The 26,404-nt window shown below is 36.9% G+C and overlaps 1 protein-coding gene across 2 annotated transcripts in view; it reads right to left on the reverse strand.

Annotated features, from left to right (window-relative positions):
* Nucleotides 1–1,000: 1,000 nt before the first annotated feature.
* Nucleotides 1,001–26,404, reverse strand: part of PDGFC (platelet derived growth factor C) — a 198,874-nt gene continuing 173,470 nt past the window's right edge. Inside the window, exons 4-7 of one of the 2 annotated variants that reach the window (XM_077846491.1) lie at nucleotides 13,555–13,762; nucleotides 8,563–8,591; nucleotides 8,374–8,477; nucleotides 1,001–2,604 (exon numbers count right to left, since the gene is read on the reverse strand). In XM_077846491.1, the coding sequence (XP_077702617.1) occupies nucleotides 2,592–2,604; nucleotides 8,374–8,477; nucleotides 8,563–8,591; nucleotides 13,555–13,762 (354 nt within the window). In that variant the 3' untranslated portion in view covers nucleotides 1,001–2,591. Of the gene's footprint in view, nucleotides 2,605–8,373; nucleotides 8,592–13,554; nucleotides 13,763–26,404 lie in introns of both variants that reach the window. The other variant, XM_077846490.1, reaches the window with a different exon arrangement.

Raw genomic sequence — 26,404 nt, forward strand, 5'->3', positions numbered from 1 at the left:
AGGTCTATGACTGGATAAGCATAAAGCAGTTAGCCCTCACCCTCTTCCCACTCACTGGCAGCAGCATGTGGGACTACCTTCACCGAGCGATTTGTTTTGGCTCTTAGTATTTTATAAGTAAACACAAAATAAATATTCGAAAATAAGAGGGAAAGAAGGTGTTCCATTCAATGGTTGGAGATGCTGGAGCATACACAGTTACACAGATCATTTACTCTAAGACATAGTAGAGTCTCTGCTATGCCAAGGTGAGCCGTAAATTGCCAAGACGGAGACACACTGCACTGCATCCGCAGTGGAGCACAGACATCTGGTAGACCTCCCCACAGGCCTGGGGCACACGCATGGAAAGGTAAGTCAATAACACAGCATGTGTATGTTCATTTTATTTGTTCTCCACGTGGTTGGGCGCAGGGTAGGGCTGCTGGATGGAAAAGTACCCAGAAAGGGTACGGGCCAGACCTGGAGGAGGAAGACAGCAGGGCTCTGGGCCTGGTAGAAAGGCAGAGATAACCAACCCACAGGGCCTGAACGGAAATCTGCACCTGAAGGTGACGATCCACACCCTGGAGTGTGCTATTCAAGGCACATTTAGTCTGTGTGTCCCCAATCGATTCATGGTCACCCCACCGAGTCACTTAGTACCTACCCCTGAAGATGAAGACAGTGGGAATTCATAAGATTTTTTTTTTTTTTCAGTTTCGTACTGCCATCTAATCGATTGCTAAGCAATTCATAAATCACGTTAACAGCTTTCACGTCAGGTGCAATTTCAGTTCTCAGAAATCCGTGAGGAAATGAAAACCACTCCAAAACACCAGAGACAAGAGACAGGGAAGCCTCAAGGCTTTTCTACCTGTCTTTTGAACTAACACAGGCCTTGCGTAATGGGAACCACGGTTAACGCGAAATCCGATCTCTTTCACTGTCCTGGAGTTAAAGAGACAAATATTGTGCGTGCGCACGCGCTCACACACACACACACACACACACAACTCCATTTCTCCCCAAAATAGCCACATTTTTTTTATTTGGTGATTCAATACATTTTTAATTCAAATAGTCACCACATAACCTAGGCACAATATTAAGCATTGTACAAGCGAAGTATTTTACTGATTTTCATTTCAATTGCCAAGGAGTACAATAAGTGAATTGGTTAAAGGATATACTTCTGTACATAAAAATATCCATGTATTTATACAAGGGTATGGAACAGAGTTTAAAGATAAGAAACCAGAACATCACAATAAATAGGATGTGTTCCTACAGGACAGCAGAGCGCGCTTTGTCAGGAAGCTGTCCAGTCTTTTCACAAGGTGCTTTTTTCTTCTGAGCTAGGCTCACACTCCCCAAAAGAAGGGCTAGGGTTTAGTCACGGCCGGATCTGAATGCCTGCGTTCCCATGTTGCTTTTTATTTGCATCTCCAATAACAGGGGGGAAAGATATCACTTATTTTCAAAAAGTCTTCGCGACTTACCAAATCCTACTGATTTCCCACTTCAGTATTTTAAAATGCAGATTACTCTAAGCTCTAGCACCGTATGAGAACGAAATACATGTATTTTTTGTCAGAGCAACAATATTTCATATCATCTTTGTTCCTCTGGCTATAACAATTCTGTTTAGAAAAATTTACCACGCTAAAAATAGTTGATCTAGGTTGTCATAAAAAAAGAATATTAAATACCTTTGGTAAAAATAGATATATTTAACAAGATTAGAAAAGCAAACAGTTATAATGTCAAAAGGAGAATATAAAAATGTACACAATAAAACAAATAAACCAACTTATAGATAAAGTGAAGATAAGGCCACTCTTCTTTTGTAGGTTTGTCTCTTCCAAACCATGACTGTAGTTCTCTTCTTCTAAATGGTAGAAATTTTAGTAAGAAACATGGAAAAATCCAGTCTTTCCTATCAGCACGAGACAAGTTTGATTCATAGAAACATCGTTCCTTCGTAAGAACCAAGTCTGTAGAACATAGAACACTCTGGCTTATATATGTGAATATAAGGAAACAATTCCAGATTTCTGCGATCGCGAGCCCAGAACACGCAGCTTTAGAGTTAAGCAAGGCAACAGAATCAGGTGCTCATTTGCACACAGTTCTTTCCTGGACTGACTTTAGCCTACGCCGTATGCAGACAGCTGGAGTCCACAGCCCAGCGAGCGGAGGAAGGACATGCTAACTCTGCCACTGGCTAGCGATGGACAACAGTTCTCTGTTGTTTTGTTCTGTTTCTCCCCTTGCAACCCCAAACCTTTTCTCCTGTCATCTGGGCCTCCTCTCAAGAGAGAGCTGTTGCACCACTTCTAATTCCGTCTGGTGTCTCCTCTCTTAGAACACTCACTGTAAAATCCTGAAGATGAAAGGTCCCTGAAGCAAACAACTGAGATTATGGATGGAGATAATGCGCAAGTTCTAGAACAGGTCAGCCACGGAGCCGCGCTGCGCTGGGAGAGGCTGCGCGTGCCGATGTGGTTATCCTCCCGTGTGTCCTCTGCACACGCAGTCACACTCCTCGTGGTGCTCCAAGGCCACGTCCGTGAGAGATTTATGCAATCCCCGGACACCACTCTTTGGTCTCAACTGAAGGACCTGAAAGGAACAACGTAGATGTCATCTTTAAAGTCAAACGATGTCTACCACTTTTGATTCATGGACAAGCAAAATTTCAGAGAAGAATCTTGCAGCCCAATGAAGACTGATAGAATTTTGATTTTTTCTTTTTTTCTTTTTTTTCCTAGTGAAGGCATCAGGAACACATTCCCCGACCCTGCAGAGAGATCCTAGGGGCCCCTGGGTGGCTCAGTGGTTGAGCGTCTGCCTTTGGCTCAGGGCAGGATCCCGGGGTCCTGAGATCGAGTCCTGCATCAGGCTCCCCCCACCCCAGGGAGCCTGCTTCTCTGCCTGTGTCTCTCATGAAAAAAAATAATAAAATCTTTTTAAAAAAGGGAGAAATTCTAAATGATCATCCTTTCACAACAGAAAGGACATTTTAATACCGGCCACTTGGAAGGACGCTGCCCCCACATACAGAACAGTCTTTATGTTGAAAGACCCACTGCTGGATGAGAAAGGGAATGAAAACTGTAGACATGAAAGAAGACAACACAGCTGTACTAGCATATGCAGGAATATTGATTGGTGCACCCTCTTTATTTTACTCCCCTGACGATATCACAGAGAATTTTACCTTGGTTCACTATTCCGAAACCCCTACCGCCCAGGCCTTTTTTCTGTTTGTCGGTTGCTTTCACTCATTCATTTTTTTCACACGTGTAACAAATATTTATACTTGAAGGGATACAAGCGCTGCAATACCGTGGAAGGAAACACGATCGCTCTACAGCTGAGTTTGCTCAATTATGCCACTCATTAATTTTCTTGGCTACGCTTCAAGTCCTCTATAAACTTGATGAGATGGATTAGATGTACTTCATAGACATCAGCCTTCGTCACAGCTAACTTCGTGCAGCTGGATCCTACCGTGCAGTATATGGAGGTTGGGTGATAATAACAGTGATGCCTCTATCACAGGGAGTTAATTTGCAGTCTGGCTTTTTAATACAAAAATACTGCAAAATAGACACGGATACTAAAGAGGTTTCTTTTTGACACTGTGACAGGAGGGCACAGCTATGTGTTCGACGAAAGATTATCTGAAGAATTTGATAAGAACCACCTATTCAATGTGTATCTGTACTTCTCCTATTAGAAATAAAGTTTCGGGAATTGTGTTTGTTCGGATTATGAATGAAGCGGCTTAGTTTCTCTGCCCTCTGGGTAGGACACAGATAACTTCATAGAGCAACTTCTAAAAGATATCCTTCCTGGAAAATGTTCGTTAATCCAAAAAGGCACAAGTCAAATCTTATGACTGTTCCACTTGAAGATTTAAAAGAGAAACGCAGAGAATGTATACCTCACTTGGAGTATGTGGCCATATCAAAGGTTAATCAGCTAACATTTTTTGAATGCTTACTGGGTGCCAGGCACTGTAATAAAGTTTTTACATACTTTGACTCACAAGAATCCTATGAAGTAATTTACAATTATTACCCCTATTTTACACATGAGTGAACAGAAGCTTTAGAGAGAATAGGGACATAGCCGGTATTCATACTTTAGCCAAAGATGAATTACTAGAGTGATAGGTGATAATTTTATAAAGACTCAGAATATATAATTAGCCATATATTCCACTTAGTAACTTTCTAGAGAGATAAGCTGCAAAGTCTTGGAATAACTAAGAGAAATAGGAAACTTTTAAAGCAGATTTTCTATTACGTTTGGAATTCTAGAATACAAATCACTGAGACTCTATTATTTTAACATGAAACGATTGAATACTATTTTATGTGTCAGTATTTTGAACAACTTAATGTGGCATCAAAACTAACTACTCTTAAGATACTGGTGCTACACCTTATCAAACTTCTGTTAAAAACTGTTTCTGGAATGAGGTTGAGTGGCTAGATAAACTGCAGTACTGGTGTAGCCAATGTCTTTAATTCCTATCTCTGCTTGGATACATTTTCCCAGTTAGTAGGGGGAAAAAAAATTACTATAAAAGGTAAGGGTTAGAGAAGCTACCATATACAGTCCTAACAGGCAGCCATGCCAGGCTACAATCCTACAATCGTTCTTTCTTCTACAAGTGCTTACGTCAAGATGCAGTCACCAAATAAAAGCACCCCCCTTACCACACCCCCAGTCTTCATCCCCTGGTGTTTGTGGAGATTTACAAACAGTAGAAGAATCTCATAATGTTCTAGTTATACTGAATCTTAGATAAGAAATTCTAATACACAGGACGGGGCTTAATTAGTGCTTTCCTTCTTAATTTCTTTTCCAAAGTTTTGACTTTGGAAGAAAAGGACTTGGAAAATAACCAAGAAGTCCCAGATAATGTTAAAGAAGACAGTTTTCAGGACAAAGTTTATGACACTGTAAAAGAAAGAAGGTAGGAGCATGCCATCTCACACAGTTTTGAAAGAGAGGTTCAAACTAAAATTACAAACCTTTGAATAATCCAGGGAAAAAGCTAAAATCAGAGACCGTGGAAGAGATTAGATGAGGTACAGAAAGAAAGGGATGAACATGTACCACTACCTCCACTGTGTAAACAGAGTGCCATTAAATTTTGGGTGCTGCAGGACCTTGGGGGGTGGGACTCAGTACTAGAGGAAGGCTGCTGAGGTCTCTACTTTGTACTCAAACAGATCTATGCAAGAAAAGTCAGTCTGTACTTCATGTTGCAAAAAAAAAAAAAATTATATAAACAAGATGAATGTCAGGCTAATTAGGAATGAGAGAGAGGAACAAATACAATTCTATTGTCAGAGGATCCTACAGATCTTTTTCCCTGAAAGAGCGTACTCTTCTGGGCATAGTTCATTAAATCTTTATTGATCATTTGCCATCATCAAAGCCACAGGGGGGATAGAGGTGAGTGAGAGAGCAGCTATTGACTCTTTCCATATTATGGGCTTGGAATGTACCAGACCTGGTTCTAAGTGTTTTGTCAGTTCCTTGAATCCTCACAATGGAGCTAGATGTCCACTTTACACACGAGGAGATGGGAGGTGCAGGGGACTGAGTCATTTGCTCAAAGCCAAACAGCTTCAAACCCTGGATGTCTGGCCTGGGAGTGTGTTTTGTTAAGTGCTACACTGCAATGTGATCTTTGTTCTTTCCTAGTTCTCAATTTGGTAAAAACAAATAAAAATAAGTAATAATTATGAAATAGCAAAAATTCTCTAATCGAGACATCTCTCAAGTTCTACACGCGGCACAGAAGATGAACTCGTTATGCTACGACTGGCAGGGACGTAGGAAGTGTTTCAAGGAAGAGGTGACATCTAAGTTCATACTTATGTAAAGCTCCTGTCTTGCTTTCTGAAAAATCCTATTTGGGAGATAGAAAAACCATTTTGGAAGAGCAAAAATGGGTTCCAATAAATAATATCTGGTAATCGATATGAAAGCAATAAGACTCTCCTTAGTAATAAGATTACACTATAATATCCTAACATGGAACAATAATATCATCCTATATATTATGAGCCTTTCAATTTTCTGAACTTATTTTATGGTTCAATGGTTGAACAAAACCCACTGAAAATGGTAAAGGAACCAAATAGGGAATAACTTATAGAGTAGTAACACAAGGAATATAATTCAGCTTAATAGTTAGGGAGGCTGGCATAGTAGCCTCCTTGTAGGTAGGAGCCTACCCTATAGTAGAGGTAGGTGAAGGAGAGAAAAATCAGAACGTCGAAACTCTGTCTTTGCTTCTTCCCTCTCCCTGGGGTAGAATAATCTCCAAACTGAAAACTGGAACAGTAGTCACCGAAAGGCCTGAGATGGGCTTCACTTTAAGGGAGTTAAGTCGCTAGATTCACAGTAATGGTATTCAATGACTTAATGGTTTTCAAACTCTGTGGAATTATGTTTAAAAATAATTTCACTTATTTAGGAATAGTACTAAACTCCAAACTTACTTCCAAAATAGAGGGAAAAATTTAGGCCTCAGAAATGATGAGTTACACCAAACAGACAAACTGTCTTTTTTTTTTTTTTTTTTTTTCTCAGAAGGTAATTTGTTAACAAAAACCTATGGCAGAAAAATTAACGATTCCCACTGAGCATTTTAATAAAAAAATTAAGACATGATTGTTCTGGAGATATTTGTGGGAAATGTGGAGTAGGTAACCATATAATTATACTTCCACACACACGTGCATCAGAGAGAGTTGTGGGAAACTTGTACTAGGAGGTCATACAATTAGATAAACATCCTTACTGATATGTGTGTACAGACAGATAATGCAGGCATAAGCACCCCACCCAACGGCTAAAGAATAATGGAGTGATGTCGTTCTGGAAGATTCACAAACCTAAAACCACTGTTATTTGAAGAGTAATCTATAAGAACAGGACGGAGGGAGATACACTTGGCCTGACCAAAAGCATGATGTGGGCTCAGCAAGTGATAAACTTGTTTAAAAAAAAAAAAAAAAACAAAAAAACCTAGTGGAGGGAGACTGTTACCAGCACAAGGATCTTTTAGAAGCATGGGATGTAGAAATGAAGGTAGAACAGGAGTAGTGGTGGTAAACAGGCTTTTTTTTTTTTTTTTTTTTAAATCATAGACTGCCAGTTTTCGATGTGACTTTCCAAATATGGCACTCTACTGATTATCATAGGATCACATAGCTGGAAAAAACCTGAGAGGTTACCATATTTTACATTTATCTTATAGAAGTTAAGTTGCCTGCTGATGGTTACAAGTTAATGGTAGATCTAGGATGGAAACAGGATTCCTTGTCCATCGGAATCCAGCGTTTTATCCCACTCATCAGCTGCAATACAACACTGGTGGAGGACGGCTCGGCCCTGTCATATAAAGCACAGTTTATGATACGGGGCATATTTAAATAACCTAACAGTTATTTAAATTTTATTGTTTTATTGATGTCCTTATGCACATGAAATTTCATCTTACTTACTAAGCAGATTATTTATTCTCTGGTTTAGTGGCAAAAATTAAAAGTCATCAAGTGATGATATACTGAAATGAAGGCAGGAGGGCAGATTTTTGGTTTGGTGTAATGTAAACGTTTTGTAAAAATGAAGGTTAACCCATCAAGAATGTTTTGCTTGCTGATGTATGGATGCTACGCGATGCTGCTGGAGAAAGGATGGGTATCACTGGGGGTAGTCTAGCACTTACAAAAATTTGGAGTAAGTTCTAAGGCTCTCAAGGCTCTGAAAAACAATAATTACTAATGTTTAATTTCTATATTTTCCTTAATTCCACAGAATAAAGGGATGAAAGGAAACCATAAGAGGCTTAACGTGCTATTTGGGGCAACATGAATATTGGGAAGATTGGTATAATTATGAATATGTCTTCCTGGGACTTATGTTCCCGTATTGCCCCAAATGGAAAAATAAATATCAAAGATCTCCTTTCTCCAACAGAGACAATAATTTGTCTCCCAGTCTGTCTTTAAAATATTTTCCTTTCATATTTTGAAAAGTGTAATGTTGAAAAGTTCCACCCATTTTTTTTTCCCCTGCAGAACACGTTTGCTTTTTTGTATGACAGATAAAACCTTCACTGACTACCCGTGTTGTACAACTGGAAGACAAGCTTTTCAAGCCTTTAATACCTGAGTTTTTGAGTTAAAGGTCCCAATTCAAAAAAAAAAAAAAATGAAAACGAACTATTTTGTACACCTTATTCATTCTTCTCCCATGAAGGCTACCTCTCCCTTCCAAACAAAAATTCATATCAGATTTATGGTTTTATTATTTGTTAAGACACAAAGGAACCCCAAAAGAAAATGATATACTCACCTCATGGTATTTTTTAGTGACTTTGCTTGGGACACATTGACACTCATTGCAGTTGTGCAGACAGCAGGCACAGTTCCCACCACAGCGTTTAACCAGGAGACAACCTGGCCAGAAAATGGTATCGGTTCTCTTTAGTTCTTCCCTTATGGACACCGAGAAGTTACGAGGTGTGCAGCTGTATAGTCTTACCTCCTCTTTTAGAAGGTTCAGGTCCACCACTACATGGCATAAAAGAAAGCAAAGAAAAATACATGTTCATGCTTTGAGCTTGAATTTATTTTCCATCAAGCTCTTTTCATATAGTGGCATAAAAGAAAGCAAAGAAAAATACACGTTCATGCTTTGAGCTTGAATTTATTTTTCATCAAGCTCTTTTCATAGAGAAATATATTTCACCAACAATACCCCCAACAAGATCCCTTCTTATTTTCACTAGGTTTTAGGGCTACGCAGCTGGCAAGTTGGACTTTTCTTTTAGAGTAAACAAAGCTTCATTATGACTTACTGACCATTAAAGAGATGCCATTGTGCAATATTAAGAACAGAGCCAACAAAACAGTTGAGAGCTATAAATAGGAAACTTTATAGAGAAAAAGAGGGCTACACCTTTTAACCTCATAAGAAAATAAACAAGGGGAGCATTGGAGGGAAGAATAGAATGTAAAACGATGAATGCTTGGATTAAAAAACAAATGCAATTTTTAAAAGGATTAGAAGCTCTTGTAGTGAATGAGAAACAACATACAGAAACTTGCAACTAGAGCTTTATATAATTTTTCGGGCAATAAGACTCATAAAAAGGGCGTGAAGAAAATGAATTTTTGAGGACAACTGAGTAAACCATGAGTAAAAAAAAAAAAAAAACAATGATACATTTAAAAAGGCTGAGGTTGCTCAAAAATCCCTGCTTCTCGCGCACTGAGTAATTCATAGTGTTTGAAATTCAGTTTAACTAGACTCCTTCAGATTTCTGTTCTCCTTCTAAAGGAGGGAAAAGAGGTCTAATTGATAACGACTGTCTCTATTCTTTAAGTAAGTTGGTTAACTATGTAGTGTTTTATTCTTTAAAAGAATACCTACTTGTGAAGACCAAACAAAAATATTCTTTCATCAGATTCTTGTAGTAAATTCTCAAAGAATCATTGTTTTTAGCTACAAAATGATACTTTGCCTCAGCTAAATTATATCAAAATAGCATGTCATATTTAAGATGATTTTATATGAACACGAATAGTACTTATTAGTATAAGCATCTCTAATATAATTTTAATTTCTGCTCTGTACCTTTGCCTTTTATCCCCCTAGAAATATTCCAACAGCAATTCCAATAAAATTGAAGAGTTTTGGATAACATACAACTCATCAGATCTTTTTCTTCAAAATAAAGGTTTTATTAAAACTTGTAGTGTTATCTAAATAGAATAAATCTGGTTAAATATTAAATATCTTTTCACCAATCTGGGAAATATTATAAAAAAGAATTGAAAAGAAGAAACAAATTTCCTGGTTAAAGATGGTTTCAAGTAATAATAATCACTATGTATTCCAGTTTTAAAAATTAAGTGCCAATAATTTTAAAATGACTTTAAAATGACAAGGTAATAAAGCATTAAATGTTTGTTTTCTTGTTGCATGTTTATGATTCTATATTGACTTGTACATGTGATCACCTTCTGAAACATCAAAGAAAGCCAATGTAAGTATTTTCATGAAATACATTATAAATCATGCATAGGCAATTGTAAATTATAAGCACACATAAACTATATGATTGACTAAATCCTTGGTCAAGTATAGGGAAATGCCAAGAGGATACTAATTCCAAAAGTTCATTTCAACATCTCATTTAGCTAAAAAATGATTTTTTTCCAACTCAATAGAAAAAAAATCACTGTTTTGAGTATTTAAAGATTTCCCTTTCATCTGAAAAATGATCCTGTGAAAGGAAAGCTTTTAAATATTTAAGAGGAAATGAGTTCATTCTTTTGAGTGCCATAAAAGACCAACTTACCGCTAATAAAAGTAATGAGATAATTGAGTTAAATGACGTCACGTACTTCACCTGACTTCATTTTGATGAGCTAATAGTGTATGTACATACTGCTCTTTCATTGTTAAAGCTGTATATGAGTTTATCCGAATCTTTTCTCTAGAAGTTACTATGTAGGCCAGAAGGGTTTAGAAAGTTGAAAACATGCACATACACACAAAACAAAAGCCAGTTGCCAAAATTTTCAGTGCTCAAGATTTATACCTCTTTAGAATGTGAATGAAGCTCTCAGCTTTCAAAGGATATTCACCTACCTCAGTTTTAAACACAGTATTTCATGGAACTAGAAAATGAGACTGTATAAGTTCACTTTAAAATGTTTACTTAACCACAATAAAAGGTTAGATAGATTTCCCAAGTGAACTGAGTTATGATACCTGCTACAATGTGAAAATTTAAACACACTTGCAACTTAGCTTCCACTCATTTATCATATTTGACACAACAGTCAAAAGCCCTTTTTAAGTACTGGGTAAGCCTGATTTAGAAAATAAGATATTTTCTTTTTCTGCAGTAGCAAGGTATGCACGAAAACCCTAAGCTAGAGGAAGTAAAGGAAGAAAACAACAGAAACCAAAAAAAAACAAAACCAAAAACAAAACAAAAACACCAAAAAAAAAAAAAAAAAAAAGACCAAAAACCCTCCAAAAAAACATTAATGCAGTGTACACTACAAATACAATTAAGGATTTTCAATCTGGCATATCTTATTTGAAATTTAAGCTTCCTACTCCTAACTAAGGCTCCCAGCTCACCTAAGCTTCATTAAAATAAGTCTCCAAACACTATGCAGAACTTCTGGGAAAGAAAAATGAAAAGAAGAAAGAAGAAAGAGAAAGAAGAAAGAAAGAGAAGAAAGAAAGAAAGAAAGAAAGAAAGAAAGAAAGAAAGAAAGAAAGAAAGAAAAGAAAGAAATAAAAAGAAAGAGAAAAGAAGGGAGTGAAGGATCGCATCCAACACATATTTTTTTTATAATTTTAGTCTTATGGAGGTTTCCCTCTGCAAAATATTTGAAGAATAAAAATCAATGTTTGGGTTCTGTATTTCCTTTCTCCAGCTACTTCCTGAGACACGCATGCATTAGTTTGTCCTTCTCAAGAATGAAGACTTGGAGTATGGCACCAATTAAAGTGATTTATCCTAATGCAGATTTTCTTATTGAGATTCACCAATATTGCAAGTTTTACTAAAAAGATAGTATGGACTGTAAAAAAAATCACGGATACACTTTACTTCTTTGTTGCTCATTCTTTCAAGATATTCAACTCAAGGAAATTCTATTACTGTGATGCAATCTGAGGGTGGTCTTTCTAAGATGAATGTGGTAACACTGTGATATGTTTATTCTGTGGAAAATCACTTTCGATGTCTAATTAGAAGCTTTTAAACGTTTTACTCCTTGTTCCTTTGTAGAAAGACTCTTGGGAGGGGAGTTGGTTTTGTCTATATAGATGTTATCCCACACCTGCATTTTAGTTTATGTAGAGTTCCAAAAATATACACTGCTTTTCTCACACTTACTGTACGCTTAAAAAGTTAATAGTTTTGGCAAACTGCAAAGGGCTTCAATTTGGAAAGTGCTAAATGAATATTTGAAAGATCTGGTTCAGTGCTGGATGCTTTTAAATACAACGCTAGCCTCTGGCCAAATCTTCCCTGAACACCAGGTGGAGAGGTACAGGCGTAAAGGCATGGCTAGAAGGGAGATTTTTAGGCTCGAATCCTGAGATAAGCTGTCAAAAACAAGATCTGAGCTTAGAACCTGGTTTACTCCCTTTGCTTTTTCCAGATCAACATGATAATCTACTTCAAATCTAACAAAGGCTCTATTCACAACGGTTTCAGCCAGCCTTGCAGATCCTCATTTTCCTGTTCCTAAGTGGGAGGGAAGGGAAGTGTTCATAAGTTATTCATCAAGTTATTCATCAAGATCAAATCTTATAAATATGTAACAGCTTCCAGCATCTGGACAGGATTCGGCTGCCCTTGCACTTGAACACCGATTTCAAATATTGCTGAAAGGAAACCACGTCTGTTGGCATAGCAAAATACCATGGTTGGGCAAGTCTGGACATGACCTGCTGAGATTAAAGCTCTTGATCCAGAAGGGCTGCAACTCTTAGCAGGAAAGGGCAGGAATCGGGTTTCTTTCTGACAAGATTTAGAAGAACAAGTCTGGTGCAATCTGCCCTTGTGAATTGCTCAAACTAACTAAACATTGTTCCTTCCATATAAATTCTCCAGACTGTCATTCCATCCTCTAGAGTGACCCTGGGTAGACTTCAATGTTTCTGAGAGCCTGCAACAGATTTTTTGAGTGCATTATAATTAGCCAGTTATTTCTATTACTGTTTCACATTTGTGCCTGATATGGAGACTTTCCAATCCTAATGTTATGAGGAAAATTAGCTAACCTTAGGGAAGACTCCATTAATATTATTTCTAATTTCTCAACTATGTGGAATTAAATCTAGTTATCAACGGTGAAGGGAGATATGTTCGTAGGGTCATGTGATCATTTCAGAGGCAAATTTATAGACAGAAAAATTATCATATTGTGGATTCCCTTCAGTCATTCTTTTCTTGCTCTGAATCCTGTCTTGGAAACTACCAGTTCTAATTTATGATGAGCCACTGTTATTTTCCATATTATTTATAGAAGTTTGTAGGCTTAGGAGATGGACATTTATATAATCCCGGCCCACAGGGACATGGTAGGTACTGATTTTTATTTCTCTCCCTTTTCTAGGCCCAAATCTGGTTTAGCAGCTAAGCAGCTAATCTCTCTTGAATCTCTAAATCAAAATACCACAAATATTAGATTTGAATAAGCAATGATTCTCTTGAGATCTAAGAGAGGACTTCATCAAAATGATATTTTTGAATTAAAGAAATAACAAGAATTTTTGGCATAATGATCCCTTTTAATCTTCTAAACCTACTGAATTATAATTGCTTCTTTTTGTATGCATTATTTAGTGTGTAAATATGCTTAAATGTTACAAAGATGGGTTACCTACATATATCATGGAAGAATTTTAAACTCTACTCCTTAGAAGCTACAGAAGATTCTGGAACATTAAAACTGCTAAGAAAATTTAATGAGATTCTAATCTTAAGTGAGAACTTACCTCTGGATTTTCTTCCAAAAACAAAAGCCTTGCCAAGAAGTTGCCAAGTTGGCCTATATAGATCTTCCAAGTCCAACTGCCATCTGTCTGGTTCAAGATACCGAATAAGATCTTCCAAAGTACTAAAGGCAGTGACAGCGTTATTAAGGAGATCCAGTGGCAAAGCTGACGGGGGTAACACGGAAGGGCTCACAGTCTCTGTGAATTGCTGAAAGTAAAATAAATCTTATGTTAACTGTTTTAAAAAGGACAATGATGTATTTCTTCTGGACTTAGGCATGAAGTCAGGTAAACTAGGGCTGAAAATGTAAGGGAAGTGGAAACTATTCAACCCAAATTATAAGCAATTGCTTTGCAAAGACTTCATGTCAATGAATTCCAACAAATTTTCTGTGCAGTCAATGAGAAAGACATCAACCTTCATGACCGCAAACCATGGTGGATGTGGATATCTGTTGCTTAAATAAAAAGGAAAATGTCTTTACGGTTCTGTTAGGGACTTACAATGGAAACTATAATACACTTGACCAAATTTTTCTTTTGTGTTTCACTTTTCCTCAATCTGGAAAATCACCAGGCAGTCATGCAAATGAGTATCAGACAATTACCTCATGAAGAATAAGAACAAAACACAGGCAAAAACCTTTCACATTGGAGAACTTGTTAGCCAAGATAGAGAACACCCAAACCATAAAAAATAACTAATACATCTGCCCGTACTGTTTTTAATAGACAGGATTAAAAGACAGACACTGCACGAACAGCCTGATAAATGTCATAACTGTCACAGGATTAGTGTCCAGAATATACAAAAAAACCCCAACAACTCAATAGAGAATGGGTGAATTCCAGAGAAGAGGCCTGAATGACCAACAGACATATAAAAGCATGTTAAAATTCATTAGTTATCAGAGAAATGCAAAACAAAGTGAGTATTATTTTACATACAAAAAAGGAGATACTATTTCATGTACATGAGATTGGAAAGGATTTAAAAGAAAGGATTGCCAAGGATGTGGGTAAGTTGGAATTTCTCTGTTCCGCCTGCAGAAGTATGTGTAAACTGGTATAACCACTTCAGTTGATTTAATGGATGTATACAGGATATTAGAACAAAAGACTTATATGACCCATGTCCCTGATATCCACTTTTGAGGTTTATATTCTTTTATTTGTGCACATGGAATTATGTGCTATGATACTCATCACTGTGTTGTCTGAAATCGAGAGAAATTCAAAATAATCTAAAAGCCCAGGTATAGAGGAATGGATTAAAATACATCATTTTAAATGGTAATCAACAAATGAGGCAGTCATTTCAGTAGAAATTCAATAACAAACGTGTCCCCGAAACCACCAATTTTTAAAGCATACTAAAGGGAAGGAGGGGTAGATTGGAACTAAAATCAAAATAGGCGAAATAAATACATGAACACATGCTCAAATTATTTTATTATTTTTATTTTTATTTATTATTATTTTTGCTGAGGAGGGGAGAGGAAGGGCATGGAATAAAACATGTCAATTGATGTTCATTACAGTACTATTTACAATAACAGAAAGTAGATAACAAATCTAAATTTATAATACTGGAATAGTTACTTGTACTGTTCTCAGACTGAAACGGTGTACAGTCATTAAAAATTAGGCCCTCTAAGAATTTTTATTAATAAAAGAAACACCTACAATGTGGTAAATGACAGAAAGAATCCCCAAGCTATATATATAAATAGACCTCGATTCAATATGCATACATATATACAATATATGTCCATATTTTTAACATTTTAAGAATAAATATATATTCCTTTTAGAGATCCAGTAAAAGTTTTAACATTTGTTATGATAATTTAAAAAACTGTCACATTAGCTCTTCCTTTTCATCCTGATTACTTGGATCCTGGGCCAGATATTGGAAACCATGTACTATTTATAGCAGCAGCTGACTTGGTCTCCTTGTCTTCAATCTTTCCTTATTTCCTTTATTCTGTGCTGCATAACCCTGGGTTAATCTACCTAAAATAAGTTATCACTGATCATGTGATGAATTTGGACAAATGCCTAGAGTGATTTCTCATCTAGAGGATAAAATTCAAATTCCTTACCCTGCGCTCAGGATCCTCACCATCTGACCTCTGCTCACCTTTCCCATCTAATCCTCTACTCATCAAAGACATGCACATTTTGTTCCAATCAATCCAGTCTCTTCACTAACTACTGCACATGTCATATTCATCACAGAGCCATGCCAAATACCGCTCCCCTTCCCCTGTATGCAATACCCTCCCCTCCTGTGATCCACACAGTAAATCTTTACCATTTATAATGGTCTTTCTTGAAACACGATTCATCCATGAAAATTTCATTAATAACAGAGTCATTGTTGGCCATATATCTCAATTGGGTCAATTTGAAAAAGATCACCTTTCTAGGCTATTCTGTGGGCACATGGCTTGAAAAGCAGAAGCTGCTCTAATAAATTAGAAAATGGATAAAAAAAAAAAAAAAGCAGAAGACCACTAGTCTCTGGGACAGGCATATCCCCTGCTTGAGCTCATAGCTTTATGGGTACAGAGCCTTCTCTGCCAGGAAGGGGGGCATTTTTATAGAGCATAATCAGCAGAAATGAATGTGGCTGTCTTGGGTCAACACTGATTTCATTCTTAAAGATCTAATTTCAATAATATCAAGAGTCTGGCTAAAATATTAGCACTAAGATGTTTTCAATTATTCCATCCAACTTTGGAGAGTAGAAACCAAATGTAATACATTTCTATTTACTTCCAGTACTTTTTTTTAGTTGTCCAAGAAATGCAAAATTGCTTTGATAATACTATTATAATTGATAACTATATTATGGATATAAATAAACAATTATCTAATAAAAGCTTTCATTGTTAATTGAACCAATTTGGTAATGCTGGTTAAATTTATAATGTGAAAAGGTTAATACAAATGTTTTGCAAATTTTTAAAATATAAGCCAAAATGTATGTTTATATAAAGTGAAAATTAAGGGTCAGTAAGACTCAAAGAATAACTGAGCTATTACTCATGATTATGACGATATAAAACAAATCAAAGGTGTCATGATCTGCACACAGAGAGTAAATGTAGAAAGCTAAAACAAAAATATATTCCTCACTAAAATGTCAGAGTGCAGATGGATATTTTAGGTATGATATCAAATTGTGATTTAAGCTATTTTCAATTAGCCCACAATCCAAGAATGGGTTGGCTTATTTTGTTTCCACGTTTATTTGAGACTCTGCATAAAGCATTACTTTTGAAGTAATGAAAAGTTCCAACTGAAATCAACACTGCTGAGATAAAGTTTGAAGTATTTATAGAAAAGAAAGCAAAACAAACTAAGCCTGTGACAGAGAAGAAACAAAACGTGCACACCTTGGATTCAATGAGATATCAGAATATCAATCTCATGAAATGACAAAGATTAGGAAAACACAACTTAGCATACATTTCTGCGTGCATATATTGGTTGATGTCACAAACTTCCGAGTGTCTAAATATTTACGTTAAAATAAAATAACCATTAAAACAACAATAACAATACACACACACACAGAGCAGTTCCCACCCCAAAACAGGAGGGGCTAATCAACTTGCTTCCCCTGGATTCAAATAATCAATCTTTGGAAAGAACAGAGGAAGCAGTGCTTTCATTTAAGGGCTTTCTCATGACTCTTAACCACACCCACTGGAGGAACAACCAAGTTGTTCACTTTTGTAATTCTGCTTTTAAGTTGTCTAAAGGGATTCTCAGAGAAAAGGGAGAGTGGTGGAAAACAGAAGTTTGGGGAATAATGTCTTCTGTTTTCTTAGGTTTTAATTTTTCCTCTAACCCAAAACTACTCTTTTTCGCCTCATAGACTTTTCTCCAAGATCTGGTGTCTAAAGAATTCTAACAATATCTTTTGTATCTAAAAATACTTCTGTAGGGCTGAGTGCATTGAATTAAATTGGATCTGCTCATTCTCCACTCTCGTACTCTACTCTTCCCACACCATGAAAAGAGATACTTATCACTAAGTTACTGGTTGCCCTAAGACTGTTTAGTGGATGAAAATGGTCAGTAATCAGTAATGGAAAGCAATGTTTTTGGTGTTCTGTAACATAAACTAAATCAAAGCCCTTAGTAAACCTGAAAAAAGCTTTTCTGCCCTTCCGTGCAGAAGTTGTCACCTGGTGACTAGTCCCAGCCTAGATGTTCAGGTACCTTACTTGAAAGGACACATGGTGAAAAAGCAGAAGATCTGAAATCTCTATGCAGTGAAATGTCCTGTCAAACGATGCATTTCTAAAATGTCAGTGCCAGGCACTAAGAAGAGTTCTAAACAAAATGAGGTCTTTTGAATTTCTTGGTGGAAGTCATTCTGAATGACAGCACGACCTGAGAGAAGAGCCCTAATCAAGAGTTGATGAGTCTAGACTCCAATCCTGGAGCTGCTCACATTTAGAGAAGGGCATGTGGGCAGAGACTGTAAACCTGTGAACCTCAGTTTCCTTCTCTGGAAAGCAATGGCTGGTAAATTCTGTCACCTCTAAGTGTCTCTCCAGATTTTAAATTTAAGAATTCTATATAATTGTCAGGTACAAGACGGTTCATTTTCTCCACATCCTTGCCGACACCCATCTCTTGTCTTCTTGATGACAGCCCTTCTAACAGTTCTAACAGGTGTCAGGTGTTATCTCACTGTGGTTTTGAGTTGCATTTCCCTGATGATTAGTCATGTTAAGCATCTTTTCATGTATTGTTAGCCATTTGAATGTTTGCTTTGAAAAAAAAAAAACATGTCTATTCAGATCCTCTGCCTATTTTTAAAATAAGATTGTTTTGTTATCGAAATGTATGAATTCTTGCTATATTTTGGATGTCAACCCCTGATCCAATATATAGTTTGCAAATGCTCTGTCCCATTCCACAGGTTGCGTTTTCATTTGGTTGTTTCTCTGATGTGCAGAAGCTTTTTAGTTTAAATAGTCTCACTTGCTGATTTTTGCTTTTGTTACTTGTGCTTCTGGGTATTGTTTCCAAAAAGTCCTTAGGCACTGTTGTTGGGAATGTAAATTTATTCAGCTATTATGGAAAACAGTATGGATGCTCTGTAACAAAATTAAAAAGAGAACTACCATATGATCCAGCAATCCTATTTCTGGATATATATATATATATATATATATATATATATATATATATATCCAAAGGAATGAAAACAGAACACCAAAAATATGTTTATTCCATGCTTACTGCAGCATGATTCACAATAGCCAAGATATGGAAACAACCTAAGTATCCATCGATGGACGGATGGATAACGAAAATGTGGTGTATGTCTACAATGGGATATTATTCAGCCATGAGAAAGAAGGAAATCTTGACATTTGTGACAACATAGATGGAACCTGAGGGAGTTACTCTATATGAAGTCATTCAGACAAAGACAACTACTGTATGATTTTACTTACAGAATCTAAAAAAAGCTGAACTTGTAGAAATAGAATAGAAGAGTGGATACCAGGGGCAGGTGGGGGGGGGGCAGTGAATTGGGGAGGTGTTGGTGAAAGGGTACAAACTTGCAGTTAAAAATTAATAAGTGCTGGAGAACATACAACATTGTGATTATAGTCAACAATACCGTGGTATATACTTCAAAGATGTTAGGAGACCTTAAATCTTCTCACTATAAAAACAAAATCATTATGTGATGTGATAGTTAGCTAAGACTATGGTGGGAATCACACTGCAGTATATAAATGTTTCAAATTTACACAGTGTAGAACTTAAATTCTCACAATGTTACATGTCAACTATATCTTGATTTAAAAAACAGAAGGAGAAGAAAGAAAGAAAAAAAAAAAAAAAGGATGAGTCCAATACAGCTTTAGTGAAATTTTGGGAAGCTTCCAAAAAAAAAAAAAAACCATACTCCTTAGTAAGTATGGGATGGGGGTGGAACTCTTTTTTTTTTTTTCTTCAGTTTTCTTTGTTACATTAGATTATCAGTAAATTTTGGGAGACAGTGCCCTATGCTACAACTAACATAATTTGACATTTTTTTCCTGTTCTGAGAATACATACAAGTTATCCTGCCTTTAAAGAAACCAAATGTCCTTTTGCATACAACTTATATAATAGAGAATTGTGTATGAGGTTTAACGAGATTGACAGTAGTGAAAATTGAAGGTTGTTTCTAACTCTTACAATGGATTTTTATGGTCTTTAGACAAGTCATTTAATTCATCTGGTTTTTAGGTCAACTTTAAAAAGGGGAATTTGCATTAGGATTTCTTTTATTTTTATTATTATTATTTTTAATAAATTTATTTGTATTGGTGTTCAATTTGTCTACTTATAGAATAACATCCAGTGCTCATCCCATCAAGTGCCCCCCTCAGTGCCCGTCACCCAGTCACCCCCACCCCCCGTCCACCTCCCCTTCCACCACCCCTAGTTTGTTTCCCAGAGTTAGGAGTCTTTCATGTTCTGTCTCCCTTTCTGATATTTCCCACTTATTTTTTCTCCTTTCCTCTTTATTCCCTTTCACTATTTTTTATATTTCCCAAATGAATGAGACCATATAATATTTGTCCTTCTCCGACTGACTTATTTCACTCATCGAAAGATGAATGGATAAAGATGTGGTTTATGTATACAATGGTATATTACTCAGCCATTAGAAACGAACTGGAGGGTATTAGGATTTCTTTTAATCTTAGTACACTGAAGTTTTCTGACACATACATACAGGAGTTCGTTTTTAGCTTGTTCAGGCTGATCCGGCCCCTTTTCTCTTCATTTTTTTTTTAATACTAATTATTACTTTTACATGCTTTGGACAACATTTTTAAAAACACAAACCAAGCAACTATTAAGTATATCCAATTATTTACAGAATATAGTTTACACTGTTATGATCATGAATATATATATATACATATTTTTATTTATTTATCCATGAGAGGCAGAGAGAGGCAGAGACATGGTAAGAGGGAGAGGCAAGCTCCCTGCAGGTAGCCCAGTTGAGGGACTTGATCCCAGGTCCCCAGGCTCATGACCTGAGCTGAAGACAGATGCTCAACCACTGAGTCACCCAGGTGTCCCATGAATATATGTATTTTTGATTCACTCTTAAATTTGCTATCAGATTGCTAGTATGATATATATAACACATGTTCTATAGATTTATATATGTACATGTTCAGTTAAAATAAAAAGTGCTTTAAAAACTAAAAAACAAAAAATAAAAAAGAATCCAAATGTCCCTGGAAACGCGTACATATCTATCTAGCTTCTGAATGGAAGCTACGTGGCTCTAAAAATCGGAAGGAAACAGGTTCATGTTTAGAGAATTGATACCAGCATGTTTAAATACATATAGATACAAGCTGTGTTGTGAGCTGAACTGTGTCCCCCTAAAATTCATATATTGGTATCATAGGTCTTCAGTACCTCCGAATGAGACTGTATTCAGAGGTGGGGCCCTTAAAGAGGTAATTCAGTTAAAACGAGATCATTTGGGAGGGCCCTAATCCAATATGACTGGTCTTTCGAAGAAGAGGATATCTGCTTACAGACACACACAGAAAAAAGACTGGGTAAAGACCACAGGGAGAAAAAGGCCATGGACAGGCCAAAGAGATAGGCCTCAGAGGAAACTACTGTTGATACCTTGATCAAGAACTGTGAGAAAAGAAGTTCCTGTTACGTAATCCATGGTGTTTAAGAGCAGCCCTAGCAAACTAGCACATGGTGTCGTTGACTTCTCACTCCCTATTATAGCAGCAAAGATTAATTTTATACTATATTCATTAAATCACAACATTTATTCAACATTTATTTATTTATTTATTCAAACATTTATTCAAAAGCCTACGAGGCGGGCTCTGCAAACGAAACAGACCAAAATACTTGCCCTGGTGAAGTTTAACCTTTCTAAGCCAAATATTCCCTCTTATAGGAGAGATTTTCTCCTCCCTATCATAAGAGTGATTTTTCACTTGCCGAAACAAAGCCAAACTGAGAATCTGCTACTGTGATCACAGAAGGAACCCAACAGTGTCAAAATCTAGTGAGCATAAACCACCAAAAGTGGATTTAATATGAAAGAATAACTGAAAAACAAATATATTTCTACTTTTATTTTTGAAAGATAACTGGTAGCCTCTGTGTTCGGCGGAAGCAATGGCCATCTGAGAATCAGTGTTACTAGCTCAACACAGCAAGTCTGGCTGCAAGAGTAAGTTCTCTTATTGACTTCTCCAGTGTTAACTTTTGAAAAATCAACATTTTAGCGTTTTTGATATTTTATCATGGCTACTTTAAATATTTTATGCATTCATTATCATCTTTTCCTTTTACAGAAAAAGAAAAGCCGACTTCCTGTTTGGAACAGTACCATCTGAATTGCTTATAATTTCACAATAAATAGTTACATATCTCTAAAAAACCATAGCTTGTCTTTTTATTAGGATTTTTGTGGCGAGTGCAATTTTAAAAATATAACATTTACAATGAATCTTCCCTGGACAAATACACACATACAAATGTTTACTCTGAGTAGCATAGCAACCACTGCAAAACTTTTAGGGCCTACAAAGATTTATGTTGCAGCTTTCTTCGTCAACTGCATACAGTATATTTCAAACTGATAAGGAGCCTTGCACTTCATTCATACCCAACAGAAGGGTTAGGAAAGCTGCTTAGGTTTATTACTGTTGCAGTCACTAAACAAATAAAATAATAATCCAGGTGTTATAAGAGAAGGAAAAAAAAAAAAAAAGGTTCAGGTCACCCTGAAGAAGTGATGTAACATTTCCAGAATGTCGAGCTGATATAATGTATATAGGTCTGACTTTTAAAGAGCTTAGGAAGCAGACAGGGCATGCAGACAAAAATGCCTGCCAGGAACAACTGACGGGAGGTTCTCTAAAGACACAAGAATGCCCTGGAACAATTCATTTAAACATGCTTCTTTGCCCTTCCCCTTGCTCTTATCTGAATTCATCCCAAAAGCTATCTTGGTTATGTTTTTAAATTATTTTTAAGCCAGCAAAGAAAAGCACATGCTTGCATTCCTACTCGAGAACAGATGTTTTAATACTCTGTGGGTAATGCAGATTATGTATTTAAGTGAGAAATCCTAGGGAAGGTGGCCGATTGTATTCACATCCAGTCTTTAATATTGAGAGGTTCTTAACTGAAAGAGCACGGCAATTGAATAAAACTTGACATATCTATAAAACCAATCGGAGTGACAGGCCAGTGTGAAAAGTGAGAAATGTTTATCATCCAGAACTTAAAAGCAGGGAGTTCAAGGCTCAAACCTGAAACTGACCTTCAAATGCCAAGAGCCTGATGGTTGTGGGCAAATCCTGAGCAGCAGCAGGGCCCGAACATGGAAAAAGAGACGACTAGTTTTGCTGAAAATGCTGCCTTAAGAAAAATAATGTTTATGTTCATAAGCACGGCTTCTTACCAAGTTAGTGGATGAAATGATTGCCACTGGCCCGATTTTCCTATCAGCACAAAACCTGAGAATTACCACCCTCTGACTAAATTGACAGCTTATGACACTGTTACCCTCAACCCCTCCTCACCCAGAGCGTTTGTGGCCTGCAGACGCCCCAATTAAAGAATTTCACCCCGATGCCAACGCCTCCGATGGGAAGGCCTCACAGGAGCCAACCCTTTAGCAGGGGGCAGGCTGATTGCGGGCTGGTGAATCAGAGTCAACACACAGTTTTCCATTTCCTAGGTAAAATTGTGGATTAGAAGTAATAATCTATACTGAAAACTAAGATCCCAGGGGACAACTAAATAACATCCTCCCAAGCACATTTTCCACAATGGCATCTGTGGGAAGCCAAAATTAAGGGCTTTTTTTTTTTTTTTCCCTACTAGGAGTTTAAAAAATATTCCTCTGAATCAAAAAATGTGACGGTCCATAAAAAGCTGAAAACAACATCCAGCAGCTGCAAGTGTTTGACAACAAAGTATCACATGACTTTTTTCCTAATCTTATTACATTGAATGCTTGTAAATTTGCTTTCCTACAGTGCTTGAGAAATGATCAATAATAAGGAACTTCAAATGAAAGAGAATGTAAACTAAGAACTGTGAGAAGAAAAACACACTTTCACTGAGCACTGGAATTAATGTCTACCTCAACCTCAAATCCCTAAGACTCTTTCTTACAGAAAATCTTTCTTATAGTTCAATTTGAATGTATCATTCGATAGCCAATAGGAGAAATTTTTGGAGTGCTTTGTGAAGGTCTAGCTGAGAAATGATGCCTTCTATTGGTAGATATTTTCAATTATGTGTTCAATAAATTTAACAGTCAGATAGGACCCTCAACCTCATTTGAATTTTGTATGGACGGAAGACCCTTCTTGGGTAAGAAACAATGGCACAGGGTTACGTATTTTAGAATCTCTTGACTGGGGCACCTGGGTGGCTCAGTTGGTTAAACGTCTGCTTTCCACTTAGCTCATGATCCCAGGGTCCTGGGATCGAGCCCTGAGATAGGTTCCGAGGGAGGAGTCTGCCTTTCTCTCTGCCTCTCCTTCTACCCCCTGCATGTGCTCTCTCTCTCTCTCTCTCTCTCTCTCAAATAAATACAATCTTAAAAAAATAAAACAATAAAATAAAATCTCTTGACAGCATAAGAGTGGAGCATGTAGATGAAATTGGAGATGGTGATAAAAAAAAAAATCCCTCAGGAGATGGCTATGTATGGGGGAATAAGATAATCTAATGGAAGTAGTTCACAGGTATGTAAAAGAAAGTTCAAAAAAAAAAAAAAAATTTAGGGATCCCTGGGTGGCGCAGCGGTTTGGCGCCTGCCTTTGGCCCAGGGACCGATCTGGGAGACCCTGGATCGATTCCCACGTCGGGCTCCCGGTGCATGGAGCCTGCTTCTCCCTCTGCCTGTGTCTCTGCCTCTCTCTCTCTCTCTGTGTGACTATCAGAAATAAATTAAAAAAAAAAAAAAGAAAGAAAGTTCACCAGTGACCCCTGCCCACCTCCACACACTCAGCACTTGAATCCAATGGTCCATTTTCTCAGTCTTCATCCTAATTTACAAGCAGTTTGGGAAGTTTTCTTGCTACCTCAACAGATGCTTCTCCTTAACTTTGTTTGATGCTTCCTCTCGATCATCTAGCCTCCACATGCTGGAATGTTCCAAGGCTCATTGCTTGGAACGCTTCTGTTTTGTGTACCTGCTTTCCTTCAATGATCTCACATAGTTTCAAAGCATTATGTGTGATTCACATACCGATTACCATCAAATCCCTATTTCTAACCTGCACCATTTTGCTATCACAGCAAATGGCAACTCCATCATCTGGAGTCATTCTCTGCACCTCTCCTTTGCGGACACCTCACCTCCCACATCAAATTATCCTGGTTCTACCTCCAGACTACGTGTGGAATCTGACCACTTTTCGCCACCTCCGCTGCTACCATTTTATCATCCAAGCTACCATCTGGAATAATTTAACTGGCCTCCTAGCTTTTGCCTTTGCCTTGTCAACTAAATTAAATAATAGAGCTTTGCACATTCTACCACAAAAGGTACACATTATATGTTTATTATTTTAATTTTTCTAAAAATATATATCTGCCTTTAAACTTTACATTTTTTAATTATGGCTTTATTTTTAACATTCTATTAGTTATTCAACAGTAAAACCCAATGGAAGAAGTTTGTAATGGATTCTACAAACCTCCCTTAACCCATTATGCCTTCTGAAAGTTGCCATTCACCCTGCCATGGAGCACATTCTATCTGGTCAGAAGGCCCTCAGTAATTGTCCCACATACTGCAGATGATGCACATTATGTTCTCTTCAGAGTAGGACCACCATGTCCACCAGCCAAGGAAAACTGGGTGTTTCTGGAAATCACATGGTGAACCTCTTAGTTATGTGTGTGTCTGCAGGGACAAATGTTCAAAGCAGAGACACTATCAGCTCCCTTAGAAAACTGCTTTAAGGACTGAGTAAAATAGTATAATTTAAAATTTTTATAAAAAGTGAGCATTATACGCACATTTTTATTATATATTTTGTTAATCACATTATATCAACCTTAGTTGAGATAAACAATGATTTAAAAAAATTTAGGTCATGATTTATGTTGGTTTGTGCTGTACGGAGTGACATTACCTATTTATTTAGTCAGTGTTCACTGACATCCCCACCCAACATTCTTATAACACTGACACGGCAAATCAGAGCTTGTCCTGCCCCAGAGGGGAAATCCTTGTTCAAACTTCTTTCTCTGTTAGAGCAGATTTATATTCAGTAGCTCTTCTCAGGGTAGAAACAGACATTTCACAACAGCAAGTTCAGTAAATGCAAGTCTAGGTATGTTTACAGCCATGAACAGCTCTACGCTGAGGAACTTGAATAAATAAATAAATATAATAGTGTCCTTAGCTCACATCTCTAATTTCAGCTTTCTGAATCCTTATTCCTTGCCTATAAAGCCTTTATATGAAATTAAACAAATAAAACCTCACCAAAATTGTAGGATTTCACTAATCAGGCCCACTGTGTAACTGTTACCTTAACTACAGTGTGTGGGATTGAATTAAAACAAACTCCTTTGGGGCACCTGGGTGCTCAGTGGTTGAGCATCTGCCTTTTGTTCAGGTTATGATCCTGGGGTCCGCCTCTCTGTGTCTCTCATGAATAAATATATAAAATCTTTTTTTAAAAAAAACTCTGAAAGCACTCAAAACAAACAAACAAACTTCTTTAAAGTAACTATTTAGCCAAAAGTGCTCACTTCAAAGATGTAAGAAGATATAGATGGCAACTAT

The sequence above is a fragment of the Canis aureus genome, chromosome 13, assembly GCF_053574225.1.
Source record: "Canis aureus isolate CA01 chromosome 13, VMU_Caureus_v.1.0, whole genome shotgun sequence".
In the NCBI taxonomy this organism is placed as follows: domain Eukaryota; kingdom Metazoa; phylum Chordata; class Mammalia; order Carnivora; family Canidae; genus Canis; species Canis aureus.